This window comes from Babylonia areolata, chromosome 17 (assembly GCF_041734735.1).
Source record: "Babylonia areolata isolate BAREFJ2019XMU chromosome 17, ASM4173473v1, whole genome shotgun sequence".
NCBI classification, from domain to species: Eukaryota; Metazoa; Mollusca; class Gastropoda; order Neogastropoda; family Buccinidae; genus Babylonia; species Babylonia areolata.
In genome coordinates this window covers 25,745,027-25,770,788 of record NC_134892.1, presented here as the reverse complement: position 1 = coordinate 25,770,788, position 25,762 = coordinate 25,745,027, and the positions used below count along the sequence as shown (strand labels likewise).

Genomic DNA, 25,762 nt, shown 5'->3' with positions numbered 1-25,762 from the left:
AAGATTTTAGCAAAGAGTTGGCTATTCCACTGAGCATCATCTATAATAAGTCACTTTAAAGTACTTCCATACCAAACAACTGGAAGATGGCTGAGGTAACAGCTATTTACAAGAAAGGGTCAAAACAAGAACCAGGTAATTATAGACCAGTGAGCCTGACATGTATAGTGTGTAAGATTTTAGACCTCAATCTTTTATTAGAGATGCAATGATTTCGCATATGAAAGTAATTAACCTTTATGTAGAATGTCAGCATGGCTTTAGACAGAATAAATCATACATAATGCAACTATTGGATGTAATCAAAGACCTGACTAAAATGACAGATGATGGAGTCTCCCGTCGGTCCGACGGATGATTAGGCAGGCAGGCAGGCTTATTTGTCAGTGTGTGTCCTCATATGGGAGATGAGGCCGATTCTGGATGCGCAGCACTTCCCACAGGTGTTGCAAGGGAAAACGTCTCCAGAAGTTGAGCCCTGCTTCCTTCGCTCATGCTTCTCCTTAATGGCCAGCGTTCTCTTATTTTCAAACGTCTTTATGCCACTAGAGCACAGCATCCTCCAGCGAGAGCGGTCAAAGGCATCAGTTTCCCAGGAAGTGATGTCTATGTCACAGGCTTTGAGGTTTGTCTTCAAGGTGTCCTTGAAGCACTTGCAGGGTCTTCCAAGTTCACAGTGGCCTTCCTTCAGCTGGCCATACAAAAGCATCTTCGGGATCCTGCAGTCTGTCATGCGGACAACGTGTCCTGTCCAGCGTAGCTGGCACTGGATCAACAGGCTTTTGATGCGGGGCAGGCTGCTCCTCTCTAGGACCTGGAGTTTGGAGACCCTGTCTTGCCACTTTATGCCAAGGATCTTTCGTAGGCATCTCTGGTGAAACTGCTCAAGTTGTTGAATGTGACGGCAATACGTCGTCCATGTTTCACAGCAATACAACAAGGTGGTCAGCACAACAGCTCTGTAGGTTTTGATTTTGGTGCTGAGCCTGATGCCTTTGTTGTTTCACAGCCTGTTGTTGAGTCTGCCAAAAGCGGAGCTGGCCTTGGCGATGCGCAGCGTCACTTCTGTATCAAGGGCTCCATTGCTGCATAGGGTGATGCCCAGGTAACAAAACTTGTTGACTGACTTGATCTCTGTGTCATTGATCTTGATTGCAGGTGGAGAGGAGGCACTGGCGTTCTGTGAGCTAGCTGGCTGGTACATGGACTCAGTCTTGCTGAGGCTGATGGTGAGTCCAAAGCGCCCACAGGAGGTTGAGAACCTGTCCATAATGAACTGCATGTCCTCATGGGTGTGTGCAGCAAGCGCACAGTCATCAGCGAAGAGGAACTCTCTCAACAGTGCCTCAAACACCCTGGACCTGGCATGGAGTCGCCGCAAGTTGAAAAGTTTGCCATCTGCGCGAAACTGAATGTAGATGCCGTGGTCACGGTCTTGGAAGGCGTCAATCAGCATGGCAGAGAAGACAATGGAGAACAGTGTGGGTGCCAGGACGCAGCCCTGCTTCACTCCATTTACCACAGGTAACGGATCTGACATGTCAATGTTTTCCTGTACTCTCGCCTGCATGTCACCGTGGAATGACGCAATAAGCTGGATTAGGCTCTCTGGGCAGCCGAACTTTAGGAGGATCTTCCACAGACCACGGTGGTTCACTGTGTCGAAGGCCTTAGTCAGGTCTACAAAGACCATGTAGAGCTCCTTGTTGTGCTCATGGCACTTCTCTTGCATCTGGTGTACGGCAAACACCATGTCACATGTTCCTCTACCTGAGCAGAAGCCGCAATGTGCTTCAGGGATGACTGTGTTGGAGACATGGTCAACCAGTCTGTTTGTCCAGCTTGACGTTCTGGATTCCACCAACATCACGGATGTGGTCTATTATGACCCGTCGGGCTTTGAGAGCTTTCTGGCTCAGATTGTCAGCAGAAGCTTCTTTATTGTAGGAAAATCCTCGTTCTACTGTGGCTTGCCCATGGGACAGCAGCAGCATGTTCTTAACGAAAGGCCCGAGGTTGGAGAACTGGGAGTGTTCTAGAGCCTGGCACCACCAGGTGTCCACCCTGTCTTTGTCACAGTTGAAGGAGCTGGCTGAGTGCGTGGCAGCAGTAGGCAGGAAGTTGGTGAACTCCTGAAGAATGGTGTCCGCCTTCACTTCAGTCACTCTGCCGCTGTCAATGGCATTCTTCAGAAGAAGACTCATTTTCCTTTGGCTCTCTTCTTTGTTGTTGAGCTTGGTAGGGTCCAGGCATGACATGTTTCTGGCCACTCCGTATTTTAGTGGGCACTTTTCTATCATTTTCCCTACTACTTTCATCAGAAAGCTTCGACACTGTTTGTCAAAGTCCCTGATTAGTCCCTCAGATACACCTGGCAGCTTCTTTGCCTTGTTGACGAGGCTTGTCGTCTTAAAGTCCAACTGCACTCTTGCTCGCAGATTGTTTGCATCCTCCAAGTCTATCTGAGTCAGTGGGGTATCAGTTAGCACATCCTCCTTGATGAACCTCTGCATGAGGTTTTTCAGCATGGTCTGGAGATCCGTGGCCATGAAAGGCATGAGGGGCTTGTCTGCCTGGTATTTCTTCAGGAATGGTTCAATGAGCCGAGCAACAGATGCAAAGAAAGACAGCTGGCTGGGCAGCAAGGGGTTGTTGACACCAGTTTTCACACATTCAAAACTGTTATTACGTGGCAGAGTGATCTTCTTGGTCAGCGCAGCTTTCACAAACAAATCTAAATTGGGCAACAGTTCAATGGCTCGCATTGCAGGCACAGCATTCTCCAGCCACCTGTGGCGACAGAACTTCAATGGAAGAGAGGATGCTTGGGTTGTGGCGTAGTAATCCTCAAGGCGAGCTGGACTGTCTTCAAAGAGCTTGTAGGATGCAGACAAAAAGTCTTCTATTTTCCACCCTGTGGCTTCACAACCGGTACGGAAGGTGTTGTGCAGAGTGTGAAGGCCACAGCTTCCCACATGCAGCAAGGAGACTCCATGGTTGTCTTTCATGTCACAGTTGATGGTGTTGTACACAGTCCAATTCACGTTGGGCCCATCCATGCCAAGCTGTAGCAAGTTTCTCTTGTTCAAATTGTACTTTGTGAAGACTGACTCAAACTTTGCAATCATGTCCTTTCCTGTGGCATGGCCCAAAAACTCTGAAGTCAAATACCGTGTTTTCACAACAGAATCTTGCCAGATACGTATCATAAAGTCCATTTGCTTCATGTGGTTTTCCTTGTTCAAAGACTCGTCAAAGAGCAAAACGTATCCTAGTTCAGAGGAAGCCTTGACATTCTTTTGTAGCAGCTCAGAAAATCGGGGTTCAAGCCCAAATGTTGTCAGGTATCGGCATCTTGTTTCCCCACATTTAAAACTGGCAGCAAGGTCACTGTCTGAGAACATAGATCTAAACAATTCTCCGCTCTGCTCTGATGATCTGTAACTGTAGTGGGAGTCCACAACTTTCATTGCCCACAACACTTCAGCCTTCAACCGACCACTGTCAAGATCAAAACTAGACCTAGGCCTAGTACTAGTAGTAGATGTCTGTGGTTGGACTTGTACTGACACACCTTCATTGCTGGCAGTGGCACGACTAGTGCTGCTAGTTGAACTGGAAGTGACTGTGCTTGTACTCTTTGTTGAAAAGAAATCAGTCATGTTACATCTGGTGACCGTGTCTGCCTTGAATTTTCGTTCATTTTTCACATGTCTGTCGGTCTTGGCATGTTGTTTAAGGACACCCTCTCCCATTGATGCAATTTTCAACGAAACTCCACAAAAAAGGCAGCGAGCAGAATGCTTGTCCTCAGTATTCCTTCTCACCCACTCACAATAAACTTTTTCAGATAACCATCTATCCTGAAATGAACATTTCCCTGGCATTTTGAACGTTTAGCTTGAAAACACTTTCCAAACTAGGCCTCGATCCCAATTAACTAGCAATGTAAGGAAAATAGGAGGGAGGAGGAGAAAAGGCGGGAAAAGGTATCTATCTGTAACATGCTGCTCAAGAATGCAGCATATAGCTGTTCTCCAAGGCTGTTTGTTATGTTTATATGTTCGCAAACCGTGGTGTTATGTACCTACATTTATTTGGGTAATGTTTTTTTTCATCTTTATTGCCTCACTCTTTCAATGAATTTCTATACAGGGAACCTTTTAACATAGATCGTTTGACCAAAAATATCGAGCCAGCTATATGCCGCGAACATTAGCACCGCCTCTGCTCTTGGCAACCCATGACGTCAGCATGGCGTGACTCACAGCCACTGTACCACGCAGCAGCAGGCGTGACTCACAGCCACTGTACCACGCTTCGCGTCTGCCACCGAGCAGAAAGCGCACTACTGTTAGGGCCTAGGCCTATAGGCTGTATCCTCCTACAGTAAGTACTGAGTTTCAGACGATCGCGTCGGCATCTTTCAACGCGCTTTGCAACTTGCGGTTTTGGTGTCGAAGGTGTTTCAGTTTCGTTCTTAAGTCTCTTTCTCTTCATAAAACAGGACTTGACAGTACCTTTCAAAAATTAAAAGGACCTCCTGATGAGTTAAAAGGACCAACTTGCTGAATCAAAGCACTTAAAAGGCCTTTTGACCAAAATCCAATTCCTAAGGACTTAAAAGGACTTGAAAGGACCCTACGAACCTTGTCACTTAATTCACTCTGTTCCTCACACACCACTCTCACACACTCTTGTCTTGTTCCATTCACTGTATTCACACTGTTCCTCACACACCACTAACACACATTGTCTCTGTCTTGTTCCATTCACTGTATTCACACTGTTCCTCACACACCACTAACACACATTGTCTCTGTCTTGTTCCATTCACTTAATTCACTCTGTTCCTCACACACCACTGTTCCTCACACACCACTAACACACATTGTCTCTGTCTTGTTCCATTCACTGTATTCACACTGTTCCTCACACACCACTCACACACTCTCTGTCTTGTTCCATTCACTGTATTCACACTGTTCCTCACACACCACTAACACACATTGTCTCTGTCTTGTTCCATTCACTGTATTCACACTGTTCCTCACACACCACTCACACACACTGTCTCTGTCTTGTTCCATTCACTGTATTCACACTGTTCCTCACACACCACTAACACACATTGTCTCTGTCTTGTTCCATTCACTGTATCCACACTGTTCCTCACACACCACTCACACACACTGTCTCTGTCTTGTTCCATTCACTGTATTCACACTGTTCCTCACACACCACTAACACACACTGTCTCTGTCCTGTTCCATTCACTGTATCCACACTGTTCCTCACACACCACTAACACACACTGTCTCTGTCTTGTTCCATTCACTGTATTCACACTGTTCCTCACACACCACTCACACACACACTCTCTGTCTTGTTCCATTCACTGTATTCACACTGTTCCTCACACACTGTCTTGTTCCATTCACTGTATTCACACTGTTCATCACATCTCACACACCACTCACACACTGTCTCTGTCTTGTTCCATTCACTGTATTCACACTGTTCCTCACACACTGTCTTGTTCCATTCACTGTATTCACACTGTTCCTCACATCTCACACACCACTCACACACTGTCTCTGTCTTGTTCCATTCATTTTATTCACACTGTTCCTCACACCTCACAAAGCAAGCAGTCTCAGATCATGGCAGCACATCACTACAGCAGTAATAAATATCCAGTGGACACCAGTACACAGCCTGTACACAATGTACTGCACACATTCAATATCCAGTGGACACCAGTACACAGCCTGTATACAATGTACTGCACACATTCAATATCCAGTGGACACCAGTACACAGCCTGTACACAATGTACTGCACACATTCAATATCCAGTGGACACCAGTACACAGCCTGTACACAATGTACTGCACACATTCAATATCCAGTGGACACCAGTACACAGCCTGTATACAATGTACTGCACACATTCAATATCCAGTGGACACCAGTACATAGCCTGTATACAATGTACTGCACACATTCAATATCCAGTGGACACCAGTACACAGCCTGTACACAATGTACTGCACACATTCCATCAAATCACTGGTGAGTACAAAAAAAGAAGAAAAGAAAAGACAATGATGGGAGAGAGAGAGACAAAATCAAGTCCAACTAACTGTAACCAATGAAACTCTGTTAACACTGAAAACTGTACACAAGCCCCCACACCCCCCTCCAAACCAAAGGAAAGATCAGCATTGTATCTCTTCTTTCAACTGTCACAGGCCCTGTGGTCGATAAAAAAGATATCAATGTTTCTACTCAGAACAAACAGCACAAGACACACACTTTGATCCCAAACCACACTGTTGGTGTAAAGCTGAATGGGGAGAGCTGTTACCTGCTTCCTTCCACCTGTTTTCTGCATAACACCTGACTGATTCCACCTGTTTTCTGTATAACACCTGACTGATTCCACCTGTTTTCTGTATAACACCTGAATGATTCCACCTGTTTTCTGTATAACACCTGAATTATTCCACCTGTTTTCTGCATAACACCTGATTGATTCCACCTGTTTTCTGTATAACACCTGAATTATTCCACCTGTTTTCTGTATAACACCTGATTGATTCCACCTGTTTTCTGCATAACACCTGAATGATTCCACCTGTTTTCTGCATAACACCTGATTGATTCCACCTGTTTTCTGTATAACACCTGACTGATTCAACCTGTTTTCTGAATAACACCTGATCGATTCAACCTGTTTTCTGTATAACACCTGAATTATTCCACCTGTTTTCTGCATAACACCTGATTGATTCCACCTGTTTTCTGTATAACACCTGAATTATTCCACCTGTTTTCTGCATAACACATGATTGATTCCACCTGTTTTCTGTATAACACCTGACTGATTCCACCTGTTTTCTGTATAACACCTGACTGATTCCACCTGTTTTCTGTATAACACCTGACTGATTCCACCTGTTTTCTGTATAACACCTGAATGATTCCACCTGTTTTCTGTATAACACCTGATTGATTCCACCTGTTTTCTGTATAACACCTGATTGATTCCACCTGTTTTCTGTATAACACCTGACTGATTCCACCTGTTTTCTGTATAACACCTGATTATTCCACCTGTTTTCTGCATAACACCTGATTGATTCCACCTGTTTTCTGTATAACACCTGAATTATTCCACCTGTTTTCTGTATAACACCTGATTGATTCCACCTGTTTTCTGTATAACACCTGAATGATTCCACCTGTTTTCTGTATAACACCTGAATGATTCCACCTGTTTTCTGTATAACACCTGATTGATTCCACCTGTTTTCTGTATAACACCTGATTGATTCCACCTATTTTCTGCATAACACCTGACTGATTCAACCTGTTTTCTGTATAACACCTGACTGATTCCACCTGTTTTCAGCATTACACCTGACTGATTCCACCTGTTTTCAGCATTACACGTGACTGTTTCCACCTGTATTATATGCACCACAACCTACAGTTGTAACAGTGAGGCTCACCAATACACATCCCACCTGTTTTCTATACCACAATCTACAAGAGGAACACTGTTGTTCACCAATATACATTCCACTTGTTTTCTATACAATCCACAAGAGGAACACTGTTGTTCACCAACATACATTCCACCTGTTTTCTATATAATCCACAAGAGGAACACTGTTGTTCACCAATATACATTCAACTTGTTTTCTATACAATCCACAAGAGGAACACTGTTGTTCACCAACATACATTCCACCTGTTTTCTATATAATCCACAAGAGGAACACTGTTGTTCACCAACATACATTCCACCTGTTTTCTATACAATCCACAAGAGGAACACTGATGTTCACCAACATACATTCCACCTGTTTTCTATATAATCCACAAGAGGAACACTGGTGTTCACCAACATACATTCCACCTGTTTTCTATACCACAATCCACAAGAGGAACACTGGTGTTCACCAAAATAATTTTTTATGTTCCACCTGTTTTTTCTACAATCCACAGGAGGCACACTGTTGTTCACCAATATACATTCGATCTGTTTTCTATACAATCCACAGGAGGCACACTGTTGTTCACCAATATACATTCGATCTGTTTTCTATACAATCCACAGAAAACATACTGTTCACCAACATATTAGTCTTCAGTGACAGAGAAAAAAGTTATGTTTTGATTATCACAACGTCAGCTATGGATACAGAATGACTGTTGACGACTGTAACGCCTGGTCCACCTGAACGGCTCCAAGTTGGATAAAGGACTAGAACACTGCACTAGTAACACTGGTTACACAAACATCACTGTCAGAAATCACAACAATAAAATCAGTTATTTTCAATCAAAAACTTAATAAGTTAACAGTTATAAAACAACAACAGCAATGCATTAAAAGGATGTTAACTGAGACAAACTTAAATAAATTGTGCACAATCTCAAAACTCTTCAGAAAGAGTTCATCTGTCATTAAAGAAAAAAAAATTACAATAAATAAATAGATAATAAAAAGTAATGTACTTAGTACAGTACAGTTATCAGATCTCTTGTTGCCTATAGTACAGAGTCATATCAGAGCTGAAAACTGTAAATAGAACCTGAAAAAACAAAAAAAATGTTCAGTTCAGTTGCTCAAGAAGGAGCCACTGCATTCAGACAAATCCATATACACTACACCACATCTGCTAAGCAGATGCTTGACCAGCATCATAATCGATTGCGCTTAGTCAGGCCTCAAGGGAAAAGAAAACAAGGCACAAGTACAGTCCCATCCAAGCAGTATGCCTGGGGCACACACCTCATGTTGACCATGCCTGGGGCACACACCTCATGTTGACCATTACAGTCCCATCCAAGCAGTATGCCTGGGGCACACACCTCAGGTTGACCATGCCTGGGGCACACACCTCATGTTGACCATGCCTGGGGCACACACCTCATGTTGACCATGCCTGGGGCACACACCTCATGTTGACCATAACAGTCCCATCCAAGCAGTATGCCTGGGGCACACACCTCATGTTGACCATTACAGTCCCATCCAAGCAGTATGCCTGGGGCACACACCTCATGTTGACCATTACAGTCCCATCCAAGCAGTATGCCTGGGGCACACACCTCATGTTGACCATTACAGTCCCATCCAAGCAGTATGCCTGGGGCACACACCTCATGTTGACCATTACAGTCCCATCCAAGCAGTATGCCTGGGGCACACACCTCATGTTGACCATGCCTAGGGCACACACCTCATGTTGACCATTACAGTTCCATCCAAGCAGTATGCCTGGGGCACACACCTCATGTTGACCATGCCTGGGGCACACAACTCATGTTGACCATTTAAACAATGTTTCATCCGAGGATTCACGGAACACAAAAATAGTTATACATAATAAACAAAATTGTATATAATAAATGGCATTCAGTATCAAATGAACATAAACATAGTTATACATAATAAACAACTTTATATATATAAACGGGCATACAGAACCAAATGACCATAACATAGTCATACATAATAAACATAATCATCCATTATAACAGGAACACAACAATAAGACAGGAAGAGACAACAGAAAGAAAAGGGAATAAGCCAGAAACAGAGCGACAGAAAAAAGGAATTTTCTGAAGGTGGGGATTACTTTCAAACCATCAGTTCTGTGATAAAGTAAATCATACCACTTCTAAGGTTATCCCTCTTGTATTTGGTGTCCCTCAGGGATCGGTTCTGGGACCTATTTTATTCACTATATATACTCAGCCTTTGCCTGACATCATCAAAAGGCATTCACTTGATTACCATAAGTTCGCTGATGACACTGAGCAACAAAAAGCCGCTCCACCATCTGACTTCATAACAGTCATTAATGAGACGGAAGCCTGTGTGGCTGATGTAAAGGTGTGGATGGACAGAAACAAGCTAAAACTTAACGAAGAGAAAACCGAGCTCTTAACTGTAGGAGACCGAGCTCGTCTCAATGAAATAAAAAAAGGGCCCAGTCACTCTCGGCACTTCTACAGTTACATTTCAAACATCAGCTAAATACCTAGGTGTACATATTGATCAGACCTTGACCATGGCTGATCACATTTCATCCCTGTGTCGCTCACGCAATTTTCATCTTTGCAGACTAGCCTCAGTCAGACCATACTTAACGGAGAAAAACATGGCTCAGTCAGTTTCCTCTTTTGCCCTGTCCAGACTGGATTACTGCAATTCTACCTTAGCAGCTTTACCATCTTCCTCTCTTATTAGACTACAGAAAGTACAGAACAATGTTGCACAACTCGTCCTAGCAAAAAAGAAATCTGATCATGTCACACCTCTTTTGCATCAGTTACACTGGCTTCCTACAGAGTCCTGCATCCACTATAAACTAGTGACACTTGCCTTCCGACATTTTGATGAATATCTCCCCCCCCCCCCCCCCCCCCCGTATCTCTCCTCTGTGCTGGAAACGTAAAAACCATGTAGAACACTAAGATCCAGTTCTGAACTGTTACTTAAAGTCCCAAGAACTAATTTAAAATATGCAGGGAAAAGGTCTTTTATGGCTCAAGTACCCCAAATTTGGAATTCTTTGCCATCATCCCTCAGAAACGCTCCTGATCTCCAGACCTTCAAGTCAGATCTGACAACGCACCTTTTCCGCAAACATTTCTGTACTCGGCACGATGGATAGTCCAAAGTCTGTTCACCACATGGAGTTTTATGCTAGAGATGTTTATACTCACGTAATCCTGTTTTAGTGCAGTTGATATAGTTAATGTGTCTGGGCGTGCACGCTTGCATGTGTGTGTGTGTACGAGTGTGAGTGTGTGTACGAGTGTGAGTGTGCGCACACATGTATGTGTGTGTCTAAAAAAATGTGTTTTTAAGAAATGTATTTCTTTTAACTCACTCCATGCCAAGAGTTTTTGCCCTTGCCAATCCCTGAAAACCCAGGGTTTGTATAGGATGGGGACAAAATTGTAAAAAAAACAAATAAACACCCAGAGAATTGATATTTATTATATGTATGCAAGGAATGTTGTTCCATACGTGTGCAAAAAATCAAAGTATTTACTCACCATCTTGATGTTGATCGCGGTATCCATATTTTGTGTATTTTTTAGCATTTTTGCACCCATCAGAAAGGTACACCAACATGTTCCACATCACATTCTAACACTATTTGAGGAACTGAAGACCTAGTGCATGCAATGAAGTATGAACAGGTGGTGAAGAAAGTTGAAATTCACACATACAAAAAAAATATTGTCTCTACATAATGAAAATCAAAGAAGAAAGAAAAAAACTCAACCGGCTGGGTGTTGACTGGCCAGTCAGCTGACAAACCTGGTATGCCAGTGAAGGGATGTGCAAGAGGGAAAAAGGAAAAATTGTCAGTCCAATCACGGGTGAAAACACTTGCAAAATCATCCGTTTCCTCAGTGGTTTCGTCGTCTGTGTCTGTCTCATCTGCAGGCACATGTTCCTCACTTTCCTCTCCATTGTAAACACTCTCTTCAGCAGCCAAATCTATTTCTAGTTCATCGGGATCTGGTTCAAATTCACTGTCCGAAGAATCAACATTATCTCCTTCGACATCAGAGCCTTCAGATTGGATCATTTCCAAAGCATCTTCGACGCTCAGTAACATTTCACCTCTCCGACCGTGTCGAACACTTCGCCGTGACGCCATCTTGTCAAACAACTTGCAAAGCTGACAGGGGGTACGCTTTGTTATCAACTGCGGTTGAGCTTATCACGACACACACACAGCGTGTGTGAATGAAAAGCTGACCAGAGGTGACGTAAGATATCACATCTGCTTTTGATTTTCGCATCCGACGCGTCACTCCGACAGCACGACTTTTAAAAATCCAAGTCCGCATATGCGGACATTGGCATCCAACGCTTTCTCCGACGATGTCCGCATATGCGGACAATGGCAGCGAGTGAGTTAAATCTAAGCATTATTTACTTGATATTTTTATTGTTTGGTGGATCATGCTTTTTTATTCATTCTGTGAACGCATTGGATTGAGCTGTTGTAATGTTTTATGTTATGTTCTTATCTGGCTCGATGATGTAAGGCACTTTGAGCAGTATTAGTACTGGATATCGTGCCATTGAAAAGTTATGAATTATTATTTATTATTATTACTATTTAGAAATTTACACTGCGGGAGACCCCACATCCCCATGAGGGGAAAAGCACAGTTATTAATAATACAATAGTTAGGACCGTTGGTGACACACATGAAGAAGGACCAGACACAACAAAGGACCAGGCAACACAAAAAAAGGATCTGACAACGCAGTACACAACACAAAAAAGGACCAGACAGCACAGCACATGACATAAAAAAAGGATCAGACAAAAAGGGCCAGACAACACAGTACACAACACAAAAAAGGACCTGACAACACAGTACACAACACAAAAAAGGACCAGACAACACAGCACACAACACAAAAAAGGACCAAACACAGCACACAACACAAAAAAGGACCAGACAGCACAGCACACAACACAAAAAAGGACCAGACAGCACAGCACATGACATAAAAAAGGACCAGACAGCACAGCACACAACACAAAAAAGGACCAGACAGCACAGCACACAACACAAAAAAGGACCAGACAGCACAGCACATGACATAAAAAAGGACCAGACAGCACAGCACACAACACAAAAAGGACCAGACAGCACAGCACACAACACAAAAAAGGACCAGACAGCACAGCACATGACATAAAAAAAAGGATCAGACAATGCAGCACACAACACGAAAAAGGACCAGACAACACAGTACACAACAACAAAAAAGGACCAGACAGCACAGCAAACAACATGAAAAAGGACCAGACAACACAGCACACAACACGAAAAAGGACTAGACAACACAGCACACAACATGAAAAAGGACCAGACAACACAGCACACAACACGAAAAAGGACCAGACAACACAGCACACAACACAAAAAAGGACCAGACAGCACAGCACATGACATAAAAAAAAGGATCAGACAATGTAGCACACAACACGAAAAAGGACCAGACAACACAGTACACAACAACAAAAAAGGACCAGACAGCACAGCAAACAACATGAAAAAGGACCAGACAACACAGCACACAACACGAAAAAGGACCAGACAACACAGTACACAACAACAAAAAAAGGACCAGACAGCACAGCAAACAACATGAAAAAGGACCAGACAACACAGCACACAACACAAAAAAGGACCAGACAGCACAGCACATGACATAAAAAAAAAGGATCAGACAATGCAGCACACAACACGAAAAAGGACCAGACAACACAGCACACAACAAAAAAAAGGACCAAACACAGCACACGACACAAAAAAGGACCAGACAACACAGCACACAACACAAAAAAGGACCTGACAACACCATACACAACACAAAAAAGGACCAGACAGCACAGCAAACAACACGAAAAAGGTCCAGACAGCACAGCACATGACATGGAAAAGGAGACAAACATAGCACACAACATGAAAAAGGAATGATAAACCGTGACAGTGTGTGAAGAAAAATGAATACATCTTGGTTGGCCTCCAAAAGACCTCTGTCTGGTAGTGGACATGTAAATAGGACAACACAGCACATCAAACACTACACACATATACAGGACAACATAGCATATCACATACTACACATGTACAGAGGACAACACAGCACATCACACACTACACTTATACAGAGGACAACACATTACATACTGCACATGTACAGATGACAATGCAACACATCACATACCACACATGTACAGATGACAACACATCACATACTACACACGTACAGATGACAACACATCATATACTACACACATACAGATGACAACACATCACATACTACACAAGTACAGATGACAACACAGGACATCACATACTTCACATCAAAATCAAACAAACAAAAACAATGATTATTAAATGAATAGAACAGTAAAGTAGACAGGTAAAAGAAAAACAACAAAGACTTCAAAAGGAAACAGAAACCAGCCCTGAAGAAACAATGAGCAAACACACAAAACCCAACATACAAATCAATCAACACAATGAAAACAACATGGGCAGAATATCAAGAACCCAACAAACAAACCAATCAGCATATAGGGAACCTATTAAACCAAACAATCAGCACATAGGGAACCCAACAAACCAACCAATCAGCACACAGGGAACCCAACAAACCAACCAATCAGCACATAGGGAACCCAACAAACCAATCAGCATATAGGGAACCCATCAAATCAAGCAATCAGCACACAGGGAACCTATCAAACCAGCCAATCAGCACATACGGAACCCATCAAACCAACCAATCAGTATATAGGGAACCCATCAAACCAAGCAATTAGCACATAGGGAACCCATCAAACCAACCAATCAGCACATAGAAGACACATAAGAAACATGGTGGATGGAACAATTACAGACTCAAAAAGAAATCAACACACAGAAAACAAGTTGGGTGGACACTTACAGAACTCAACAAATGAATCAATCAACAAACAGGAACAAAGAAGGCAGAGACTTCAAGACCCAACAAACCAATCAAGACCCAGGGTGGGCCCAAAGGTGGGTGGAACCTTCAAGAACCAAGAACACCAATCAAGACACAGGACACAAGGTGGTTGGGGCCTTCAAGAACCAAAAACACCAATCAAGACACAGGACACAAGGTGGGTGGAACCTTCAAGAACCAAAAACACCAATCAAGACACAGGACACAAGGTGGGTGGAACCTTCAAGAACCAAAAACACCAATCAAGACACAGGACACAAGGTGGGTGGGGCCTTCAAGAACCAAAAACACCAATCAAGACACAGGACACAAGGTGGGTGGGGCTTTCAAGAACCAAACAAACCAATCAAGACACAGGACACAAGGTGGGTGCGGCCTTCAAGAACAAAAAAAAACAAAACAATCAAGACACAGGACACAAAGTGGGTGGGGCCTCCAAGAACCCAAAAACCAATCAAGACACAGGACACAAGGTGGGTGGGGCCTTCAAGAACCAAATGATCAAGACACAGGACACAAGGTGGGTGGGGCCTTCAAGAACCAAATGACCAATCAAGACACATGACACAAGGTGGGGGGACTTCAAGAATCAAAAAACCAATCAAGACACAGGACACAAGGTGGGTGGGGCCTTCAAGAACCAAATGACCAATCAAGACACATGACACAAGGTGGGGGGACTTCCCCCCAATCAAGACACAGGACACAAGGTGAGTGGAGCTTCAAGGAAAGTCCTGAGGGACATCCCCCCCATCCTGCAGACTGGGGTTAGGGGGATGGAGGGGGTGGCTGACGATGCAGTCCATGTTGTGGGACAAGGCAGCGCTGTGCTGACGCACCTCAAACAGGTACTGCTCACACAGGTGAGCCACCTGATCCATTGTCAAGGTCACCAGGTCACTGGATGCTGCTGCTGCTGCCGTGACAACCAGGGGACTTGTGGTGGTGTTCTGCGTCTGGCCCAGGCGTTGTCTCAACTCGGCATGGAGAGAACTGAGAGACACACACACACTTATTTAGGTGTTGTCACAACTCAGCATAGAGAGAGCTGAGAGAGAGAGAAAAACAAAGTTATTCATAGTCACATCTCTGCATGGAGAGAGCTGAGAGAGAGACACACACACATACAGTTATTTAGGTATAGTCACAACTCTGAATGGAGACAGCTGAGAGAGACACACACACAGTTATTTAGGTGTTGTCTAAAGTCAGCATGGAGAGAGCTGAGAGAGACACACACACACAGTTATTTAGGTGTTGTCTAAATTCAGCATGGAGAGAGCTGAGAGACACACAGATATTTAGGTATAGTCACAACTCAGCATGGAGAGAGCTAGGAGAGAGAGACACACACACAGTTATTTAGGTATAGTCACAGCTCAGCATGGAGAGAGCTGAGATACACACACACACACACACACACACACACAGAGTTATTTAGGTGTTGTCACAACCGAGCTGAGAGAGAGACACACACACACAGTTATTTAGGTGTTGTCACAACTGCATGGAGAGAGCTGAGAGACACACACAGTTATTTAATTGCTGTCACAACTGCAGAGAGAGAGCTGAGAGAGACACACACTGAGTTATTAAGGTATTGTCTCAATTCAGCATGGAGAGAGCTGAGAGAGAGAGACACACACACACAGTTATTTAGGTGTTGTCTAAAGTCAGCATGGAGAGAGCTGAGAGAGAGAGACACACACACAGTTATTTAGGTGTTGTCTCAATTCAGCATGGAGAGAGCTGAGAGAGAGAGACACACACACAGTTATTTAGGTGTTGTCTCAATTCAGCATGGAGAGAGCTGAGACACACACACAGTTATTTAGGTGTTGTCTCAATTCAGCATGGAGAGAGCTGAGACAGACACACACAGAGTTATCTAGATGTCTCATTTCAGCATGGAGAGAGCTGAGACAGACACACACAGAGTATCTAGATGTCTCATTTCAGCATGGAGAGAGCTGAGACAGACACACACAGAGTTATCTTGATGTCTCATTTCAGCATGGAGAGAGCTGAGACAGACACACACAGAGTTATCTTGATGTCAGGTGTTGTCACAACTGAGCTGAGAGACACACACACACACAGTTATTTAGGTGTTGTCACAACTCTGCATAGAGAAAGCTGAGAGAGACACACACACAGTTATTTAGGTGTTGTCACAACTGCATAGAGAGAGCTGAGAGAGACACACACACAGTTATTTGGGTGTTGTCACAACTGAGCTGAGAGAGACACACAGTTATTTAGATGTTGTCACAACTCTGCATAGAGAAAGCTGAGAGAGACACACACACACAGAGTTATTTAGGTGTTGTCACAACTGAGCTGAGAGAGACATACACACACACAGAGTTTTTTAGGTGTTGTCACAACTCAGCATGGAGAGAGCTGAGACAGACACACACAGTTATTTAGGTGTTGTCTCAATTCAGCATGGAGAGAGCTGAGACAGACACACACACACAGAGTTATTTAGGTGTTGTCAAAACTCAGCATGGAGAGAGCTGAGACAGACACACACAGTTATTTAGGTGTTGTCACAACTCAGCATGGAGAGAGCTGAGACAGACACACACAGTTATTTAGGTGTTGTCTCAATTCAGCATGGAGAGAGCTGAGACAGACACACACACACAGTTATTTAGGTGTTGTCACAACTCAGCATGGAGAGAGCTGAGAGACACACACAGTTATTTAGGTGTTGTCTTATTTCAGCATGGAGAGAGCTGAGACAGACACACACAGTTATTTAGGTGTTGTCACAACTCAGCATGGAGAGAGCTGAGACAGACACACACAGTTATTTAGGTGTTGTCACAACTCAGCATGGAGAGAGCTGAGACAGACACACACAGTTATTTAGGTGTTGTCACAATTCAGCATGGAGAGAGCTGAGAGACACACACAGTTATTTAGGTGTTGTCACAACTCAGCATGGAGAGAGCTGAGAGACACACACAGTTATTTAGGTGTTGTCACAATTCAGCATGGAGAGAGCTGAGACAGACACACACAGTTATCAAGGTGTTGTCACAACTCAGCATGGAGAGAGCTGAGACAGACACACACACAGTTATTTTGGTGTTGTCACAACTCAGCATGGAGAGAGCTGAGACAGACACACACAGTTATCAAGGTGTTGTCACAACTCAGCATGGAGAGAGCTGAGAGACACACACACAGTTATCAAGGTGTTGTCACAATTCAGCATGGAGAGAGCTGAGAGACACACACAGTTATCAAGGTGTTGTCACAATTCAGCATGGAGAGAGCTGAGAGACACACACAGTTATCAAGGTGTTGTCTCAATTCAGCATGGAGAGAGCTGAGAGACACACACAGTTATCAAGGTGTTGTCACAACTCAGCATGGAGAGAGCTGAGAGACACACACAGTTATTTAGGTGTTGTCACAATTCAGCATGGAGAGAGCTGAGAGACACACACAGTTATCAAGGTGTTGTCACAATTCAGCATGGAGAGAGCTGAGAGACACACACAGTTATCAAGGTGTTGTCACAACTCAGCATGGAGAGAGCTGAGAGACACACACAGTTATCAAGGTGTTGTCTCAATTCAGCATGGAGAGAGCTGAGAGACACACACAGTTATTTAGGTGTTGTCACAACTCAGCATGGAGAGAGCTGAGAGACACACACAGTTATCAAGGTGTTGTCTCAATTCAGCATGGAGAGAGCTGAGAGACACACACAGTTATTTAGGTGTTGTCACAACTCAGCATGGAGAGAGCTGAGAGACACACACAGTTATCAAGGTGTTGTCTCAATTCAGCATGGAGAGAGCTGAGAGACACACACAGTTATTTAGGTGTTGTCACAATTCAGCATGGAGAGAGCTGAGAGACACACACAGTTATCAAGGTGTTGTCACAATTCAGCATGGAGAGAGCTGAGAGACACACACAGTTATCAAGGTGTTGTCACAACTCAGCATGGAGAGAGCTGAGAGACACACACAGTTATCAAGGTGTTGTCTCAATTCAGCATGGAGAGAGCTGAGAGACACACACAGTTATTTAGGTGTTGTCACAACTCAGCATGGAGAGAGCTGAGAGACACACACAGTTATCAAGGTGTTGTCTCAATTCAGCATGGAGAGAGCTGAGAGACACACACAGTTATTTAGGTGTTGTCACAACTCAGCATGGAGAGAGCTGAGAGACACACACAGTTATCAAGGTGTTGTCTCAATTCAGCATGGAGAGAGCTGAGAGACACACACAGTTATTTAGGTGTTGTCACAATTCAGCATGGAGAGAGCTGAGAGACACACACAGTTATTTAGGTGTTGTCACAATTCAGCATGGAGAGAGCTGAGAGACACACACAGTTATCAAGGTGTTGTCACAATTCAGCATGGAGAGAGCTGAGAGACACACACAGTTATCAAGGTGTTGTCACAATTCAGCATGGAGAGAGCTGAGAGACACACACACAGTTATCAAGGTGTTGTCACAACTCAGCATGGAGAGAGCTGAGACAGACACACACACACAGAGTTATTTAGGTATTGTCTCAACTCTGCATGGAGAGAGCCGAGACAGAGAAACACACACAGTTATTTCCAACTCCACCTTTACTAGTTCACAGTGTCAGCAATATTCACCACATCACTTCAGCTTGTTCACAGCATCAGTAATATTTACCACCACACAACCACTTCATCTTACAATAACTTGTTTTCAGTAGTATCAATATTTATCAACTTCCCTTAACTTGTTGACAGAGTCTGCCATATTTACCACCTTAACTTGTTGACAGAGTCAGCAATAATTACCACCTTACCTTAACTTGTTGACAGAGTTGGCAATATTTACCACCTTACCTTAACTTGTTGACAAAGTCTGTAATACTTATAACCTTACCATAACCTGTTGAAGAGGCAGCAATATTTACCACCTTACCTTAACTTGTTGACAGAGTTGGCAATATTTACCACTTACCTTAACTTGTTGACACAGTCCGTAATATTTACCACCTTGCCATAATTCGTTGACAAAGTCAGCAATATTTACCACCTTACCTTAACTTGTTGACAGAGTCCACAATATTTACCAACTTAACTTGTTGACAGAGTCAGTAATAATTATCACCATAACTTGCTGACAGAGTCAGCAATAATTACCACCTTACCTTAACTTGTTGACAGTCAGCAATAATTACCACCTTACCTTAACTTGTTGACAGAGTCGGTAATATTTACCACCTTACCTTAACTTGTTGACAGAGTTTGCAATATTTACCACTGTACCTTAACTTGTTGACAAAGTAGCAATATTTACCACCTTGCCTTAACATGCTGAAAGAATTACCACCATACCTTAACTTGTTGACAGAGTCGGCAATATCGCGGCAGCGTTGATGTGTGTCCAGCAAATAGTGATGCACTCTCTGCCAGCCCCCCCTCTCCTCCATCAGACAACTCTCTGTCACTGACCGCAGTTGTCTCTCTTGTAACACTTGGGCCTTCAGTTTCTCCACATTGTCATATGCCTGAAACGCACGGGAAGAGAGCTTCTGAGCTCAAATTTTGTGTTCAAACCATGTGTTCAGCATTATTTTCCAGTCTGACTCAATTCGAGGTTTTGGGTTCAAACCTGTGTGTTCATCATTATATACCAGTATGTTCAAACCTATGTTCAGAATTATATACCAGTATGTTCAAACCTGTGTTCAGTATTATATACATATATATATATATATATATATATATAGACCAGTCTGTTCAAACCATGTTCAGTATTATTTACCAGTCTGTTCAAACCTGTGTTCAGTATTATTACCTGTCTGTTCAAACTTATGTGTTCAGTATCCATATATATATGATCACATATATATGATACGTATAACCCTAACCCTATATAATACCAGTTTGTTCAAACCTATGTTCAGTATTATTTACCAGTCTGTTCAAACCTATGTTAAGCATTATTACCGCTGTGTTCAGTACTATATAACAGTTGGACTGAATAAAAGGTTCCGGGTTCAAGAACACAATCAGATCCTCAAAACTGTGTTTCAGCATATGTTGCTGACATTCAGACACCAGTGACACAGACACCAGTGACCCTGTGACACAGACACCAGTGACACAGACACCAGTGACACAGACACCTGTGACACAGACACCAGTGATACAGACACCAGTGACCCTGTGACACAGACACCAGTGACACACACACAGACACCAGTGACCCTGTGACAGACACCAGTGACACAGACACCAGTTACCCTGTGACAGGCACCAATGACACACAGACACCAGTGACACACAGACACCAGTGACCCTGTGACACAGACACCAGTGACCCTGTGACACAGACGCCAGTGACCCTGTGACACAGACAGCATGACACAGACAGGTGACACAGACCTGGTTGAGCTGGATGGCCATCTCCTGCATCTCTCCCTCCAGGCGGTCAGCGTAGGCCTGTTCCAGGGAGGACCGGGCAGCGGGGGCCTGGCTGTGCCACCGTGCGATGGCGTTCGTCATTTTCTTCCGCGGCCCAAACAGCCTGCACACACACACGTCATAGCTACACACCATAGCTACACACACACCACAGCCACCGCGCGATGGTGTTCGTCATTTTCTTCCGCGGCCCAAACAGCCTGCACACACACATCATAGCTACACACCATAGCTACACACAAACCACAGCCACCGTGCGATGGCGTTCGTCATTTTCTTCCGCGGCCCAAACAGCCTGCACACACACATCATAGCTACACACCATAGCTACACACACACCACAGCCACCGTGCGATGGCGTTCGTCATTTTCTTCCGCGGCCCAAACAGCCTGCACGCACACACATCATAGCTACACACCATAGCTACACACACACCACAGCCACCGTGCGATGGCGTTCGTCATTTTCTTCCGCGGCCCAAACAGCCTGCACGCACACACATCATAGCTACACACCATAGCTACACACACACCACAGCCACCGTGCGATGGCGTTCATCATTTTCTTCCGCAGCCCAAACAGCCTGCACGCACACACATCATAGCTACACACCATAGCTACACACAAACCACAGCCACCGCGCGATGACGTTCGTCATTTTCTTCCGTGGCCCAAACAGCCTGCACACACACACATCATAGCTACACACCATAGCTACACACACACCACAGCCACCGCGCGATGGCGTTCGTCATTTTCTTCCGCGGCCCAAACAGCCTGCACGCACACACATCATAGCTACACACCATAGCTACACACACACCACAGCCACCGCGCGATGGCGTTCGTCATTTTCTTCCGCGGCCCAAACATCCTGCACACACACACACATCATAGCTACACACCATAGCTACACACACACCACAGCCACCGCGTGATGGCATTCGTCATTTTCTTCAGAGGCCCAAACATCCTGCACACACACAGATTATAGCTACACACCATAGCTACACACACACCACAGCCACCGCGCGATGGCGTTCGTCATTTTCTCCCTCGGCCCAAACAGCCTGCACACACACACATCATAGCTACACACACACCACAGCCACCGCGCGATGGCGTTTGTCATCTTCTGCGGCCCAAACAGCCTGCACACACACACATCATAGCTACACACACACAACAGCCACCACGCGATGGCGTTCGTCATTTTCTTCCGCGGCCCAAACAGCCTGCACGCACACACATCATAGCTACACACCATAGCTACACACACACCACAGCCACCGCGCGATGGCGTTCGTCATTTTCTTCCGCGGCCCAAACATCCTGCACACACACACACATCATAGCTACACACCATAGCTACACACACACCACAGCCACCGCGTGATGGCATTCGTCATTTTCTTCAGAGGCCCAAACATCCTGCACACACACAGATTATAGCTACACACCATAGCTACACACACACCACAGCCACCGCGCGATGGCGTTCGTCATTTTCTCCCTCGGCCCAAACAGCCTGCACACACACACATCATAGCTACACACACACCACAGCCACCGCGCGATGGCGTTTGTCATCTTCTGCGGCCCAAACAGCCTGCACACACACACATCATAGCTACACACACACAACAGCCACCACGCGATGGCGTTTGTCATCTTCTTCTGCGGCCCAAACAGCCTGCACACACACACATCATAGCTACACACACTGCGCCATGGTGTTTGTCATCTTCCACGGCTGCATACATCATAGCTACACAGGACTGTAACACCCTGCACACTGACATCATAGCTACACAGGACTGTAATACCCTGCACACACACATCGTAGCTACATAGGATTGTAACACCCTGCACAGAGACATCATAGCTACACAAGACTGTAACACCCTGCACAATGACATCATAGCTACACAGGACTGTGACACCCTGCACACACACATCATAGCCACATAGGACTGTGTCACCCTGCACACTGACATCATAGCTACACAGGACTGTAACACCCTGCACACAGACATCATAGCTACACAAGACTGTAACACCCTGCACACAGACATCATCGCTACATAGAACTGTAACACCCTGCACACTGACATGATAGCTACATAGGACTGTAACACCCTGCACAGAGACATCATAGCTACACAAGACTGTAACACCCTGCACACTGACATCATAGTTACACAGGACTGTGACACCATGCAGACATCATAGCTACACAGGACTGTGACACCCTGCACACAGACATTATAGCTACACAGGATTGTAACACCCTGCACACTTACATCATAGCTATACAGGACTGTTACACCCTGCACACACTCATCATTGATCATAGCTACATAAGACTGTAATACCCTGCACACACACATCATAGCTACACAGGACTGTAACACCCTGCACACAGACATAATAGCTACATAGGACTGTGACACCCTGCACACACACACATCATAGCTACATAGAACTGTAACACCCTGCACACTAACATCATAGCTACACAGGACTGTAACACCCTGCACACAGTCATCATAATTACATAGGACTATAACACCCTGCACACTGACATCATTGCTACACAGGACTGTAACACCCTACACACTGACATCATAGCTACATAGGACTGTAACACCCTGCACACTGACATCATAGCTACACAGGACTGTGACACCATGCACACAGACATGATAGCTACATAGGACTGTAACACCCTGCACACTGACATCATAGCTACACAAGACTGTAACACCCTGCACACAGACATGATAGCTACACAGGACTGTAACACCCTGCACACAGACATCATAGCTACACAGGACTGTAACACCCTGCACACAGACATCATAGCTACACAGGACTGTAACACCCTGCACACTGACATCATAGTTACACAGGACTGTGACACCATGCAGACATCATAGCTACACAGGACTGTGACACCCTGCACACAGACATGATAGCTACACAGGACTGTAACACCCTGCACACAGACATCATAGCTACACAGGACTGTAATACCCTGCACACAGACATCATAGCTACACAGGACTGTAACACCCTGCACACAGACATGATAGCTACATAAGACTGTGACACCCTGCACACTGACATCATAGCTACACAGGACTGTGACACCCTGCACACTGACATCATAGCTACACAGGACTGTGACACCCTGCACAAAAACATCATAGCTACACAGGACTGTAACACCCTGCACAAAGACATAGCTACATAGGACTGTTACTCCCTGGACACTGACATCATAGCTGCACAGGACTGTTACACCCTGCACAAAGACATCATAGCTACATAGGACTGTTACACCCTGCACACAGACATCATAGCTACATAGGACTGACACCCTGCACACTGACATCATAGCTACATAGGACTGTGACACCCTGGACACCGACATCATAGCTACATAGGACTGACACCCTGCACACTGACATCATAGCTACACAGGACTGTTACACCCTGGACACCGACATCATAGCTGCACAGGACTGTTACACCCTGCACAAAGACATCATAGCTACATAGGACTGTGACACCCTGCACACTGACATCATAGCTACATAGGACTGTGACACCCTGGACACCGACATCATAGCTGCACAGGACTGTTACACCCTGCACAAAGACATCATAGCTACATAGGACTGACACCCTGCGCACTGACATCATAGCTACACAGGACTGTTACACCCTGGACACAGACATAATAGCTACATAGGACTGTTACACCCTGCACACCGACATCATAGCTACATAGGACTGACACCCTGCGCACTGACATCATAGCTACACAGGACTGTTACACCCTGGACACAGACATCATAGCTACATAGGACTGTTACACCCTGCACAAAGACATCATAGCTACATAGGACTGACACCCTGCGCACTGACATCATAGCTACACAGGACTGTGACACCCTGGACACTGACATCATAGCTACACAGGACTGTTACACCCTGCACACTGACATCATAGCTACATAGGACTGTTACACCCTGCACACCGACATCATAGCTGCACAGGACTGTTACACCCTGCACACCGACATCATAGCTGCATAGGACTGTTACACCCTGCACACCGACATCATAGCTGCACAGGACTGTTACACCCTGCACAAAGACATCATAGCTGCACAGGACTGTTACACCCTGGACACTGACACAACCACACAGGACTGTGACAACCTGAACACTGACACACCTACATAGTTGTGAAACACCCTGGTGTAACAACACACTGATCACAGAACGGAACAGCCTGCGACCCTGAGCAATGGACACGTCACATAACTCAGCACCACAAGAACTTGAGCCCCTGCCCCTCATGGACCCCCCTCACACACACAACTCACTTGATGCCAGTCTACTTCAAGTCGTCAGTGAAGGACAGAAACTGTCCACACATGACAAGACCAAACACAGGCAGACCATGAGTCCCCTCACACACACACAGACACCCATACACACACAGACATGACTCACTTGATCCCTATCTCCTTGAGGTCATTGTCAGTGAGGGAGAGGAACACCTGCAGGTCCACATCCTGCTCAGCAAAGAGAGCAGCGTACTTTCCCACACCCAGCTGTTCCAACAGGGCTGCCAGGTCACGGTGACCTTCCCCTTCCCCACCCCCTCCACCCCCCCCTGGCAAGTCAGCCACCAGTTCCAACAGTCTGCTGTGGGCATGGCCTCTGCCCGGGCCGTCC

At 45.0% G+C, this 25,762-nt stretch overlaps 1 protein-coding gene across 4 annotated transcripts in view; it reads right to left on the bottom strand.

The window, feature by feature from the left end:
• Positions 1-5,600: 5,600 nt before the first annotated feature.
• LOC143291782 (ankyrin repeat and SAM domain-containing protein 3-like) overlaps positions 5,601-25,762 on the bottom strand; it is a 49,529-nt gene continuing 29,367 nt past the window's right edge. Inside the window, exons 10-16 of one of the 4 annotated variants that reach the window (XM_076601937.1) lie at positions 25,538-25,762; positions 20,971-21,112; positions 19,918-20,090; positions 9,025-15,556; positions 8,916-8,973; positions 7,120-8,835; positions 5,601-7,088 (exon numbers count right to left, since the gene is read on the bottom strand). The exon at positions 25,538-25,762 is cut by the window's right edge and continues 1,276 nt beyond it. In XM_076601937.1, the coding sequence (XP_076458052.1) occupies positions 15,286-15,556; positions 19,918-20,090; positions 20,971-21,112; positions 25,538-25,762 (811 nt within the window). In that variant the 3' untranslated portion in view covers positions 5,601-7,088; positions 7,120-8,835; positions 8,916-8,973; positions 9,025-15,285. Of the gene's footprint in view, positions 7,089-7,119; positions 15,557-19,917; positions 20,091-20,970; positions 21,113-25,537 lie in introns of all 4 variants that reach the window. The other 3 variants (XM_076601938.1, XM_076601939.1, XM_076601936.1) reach the window with 3 other exon arrangements.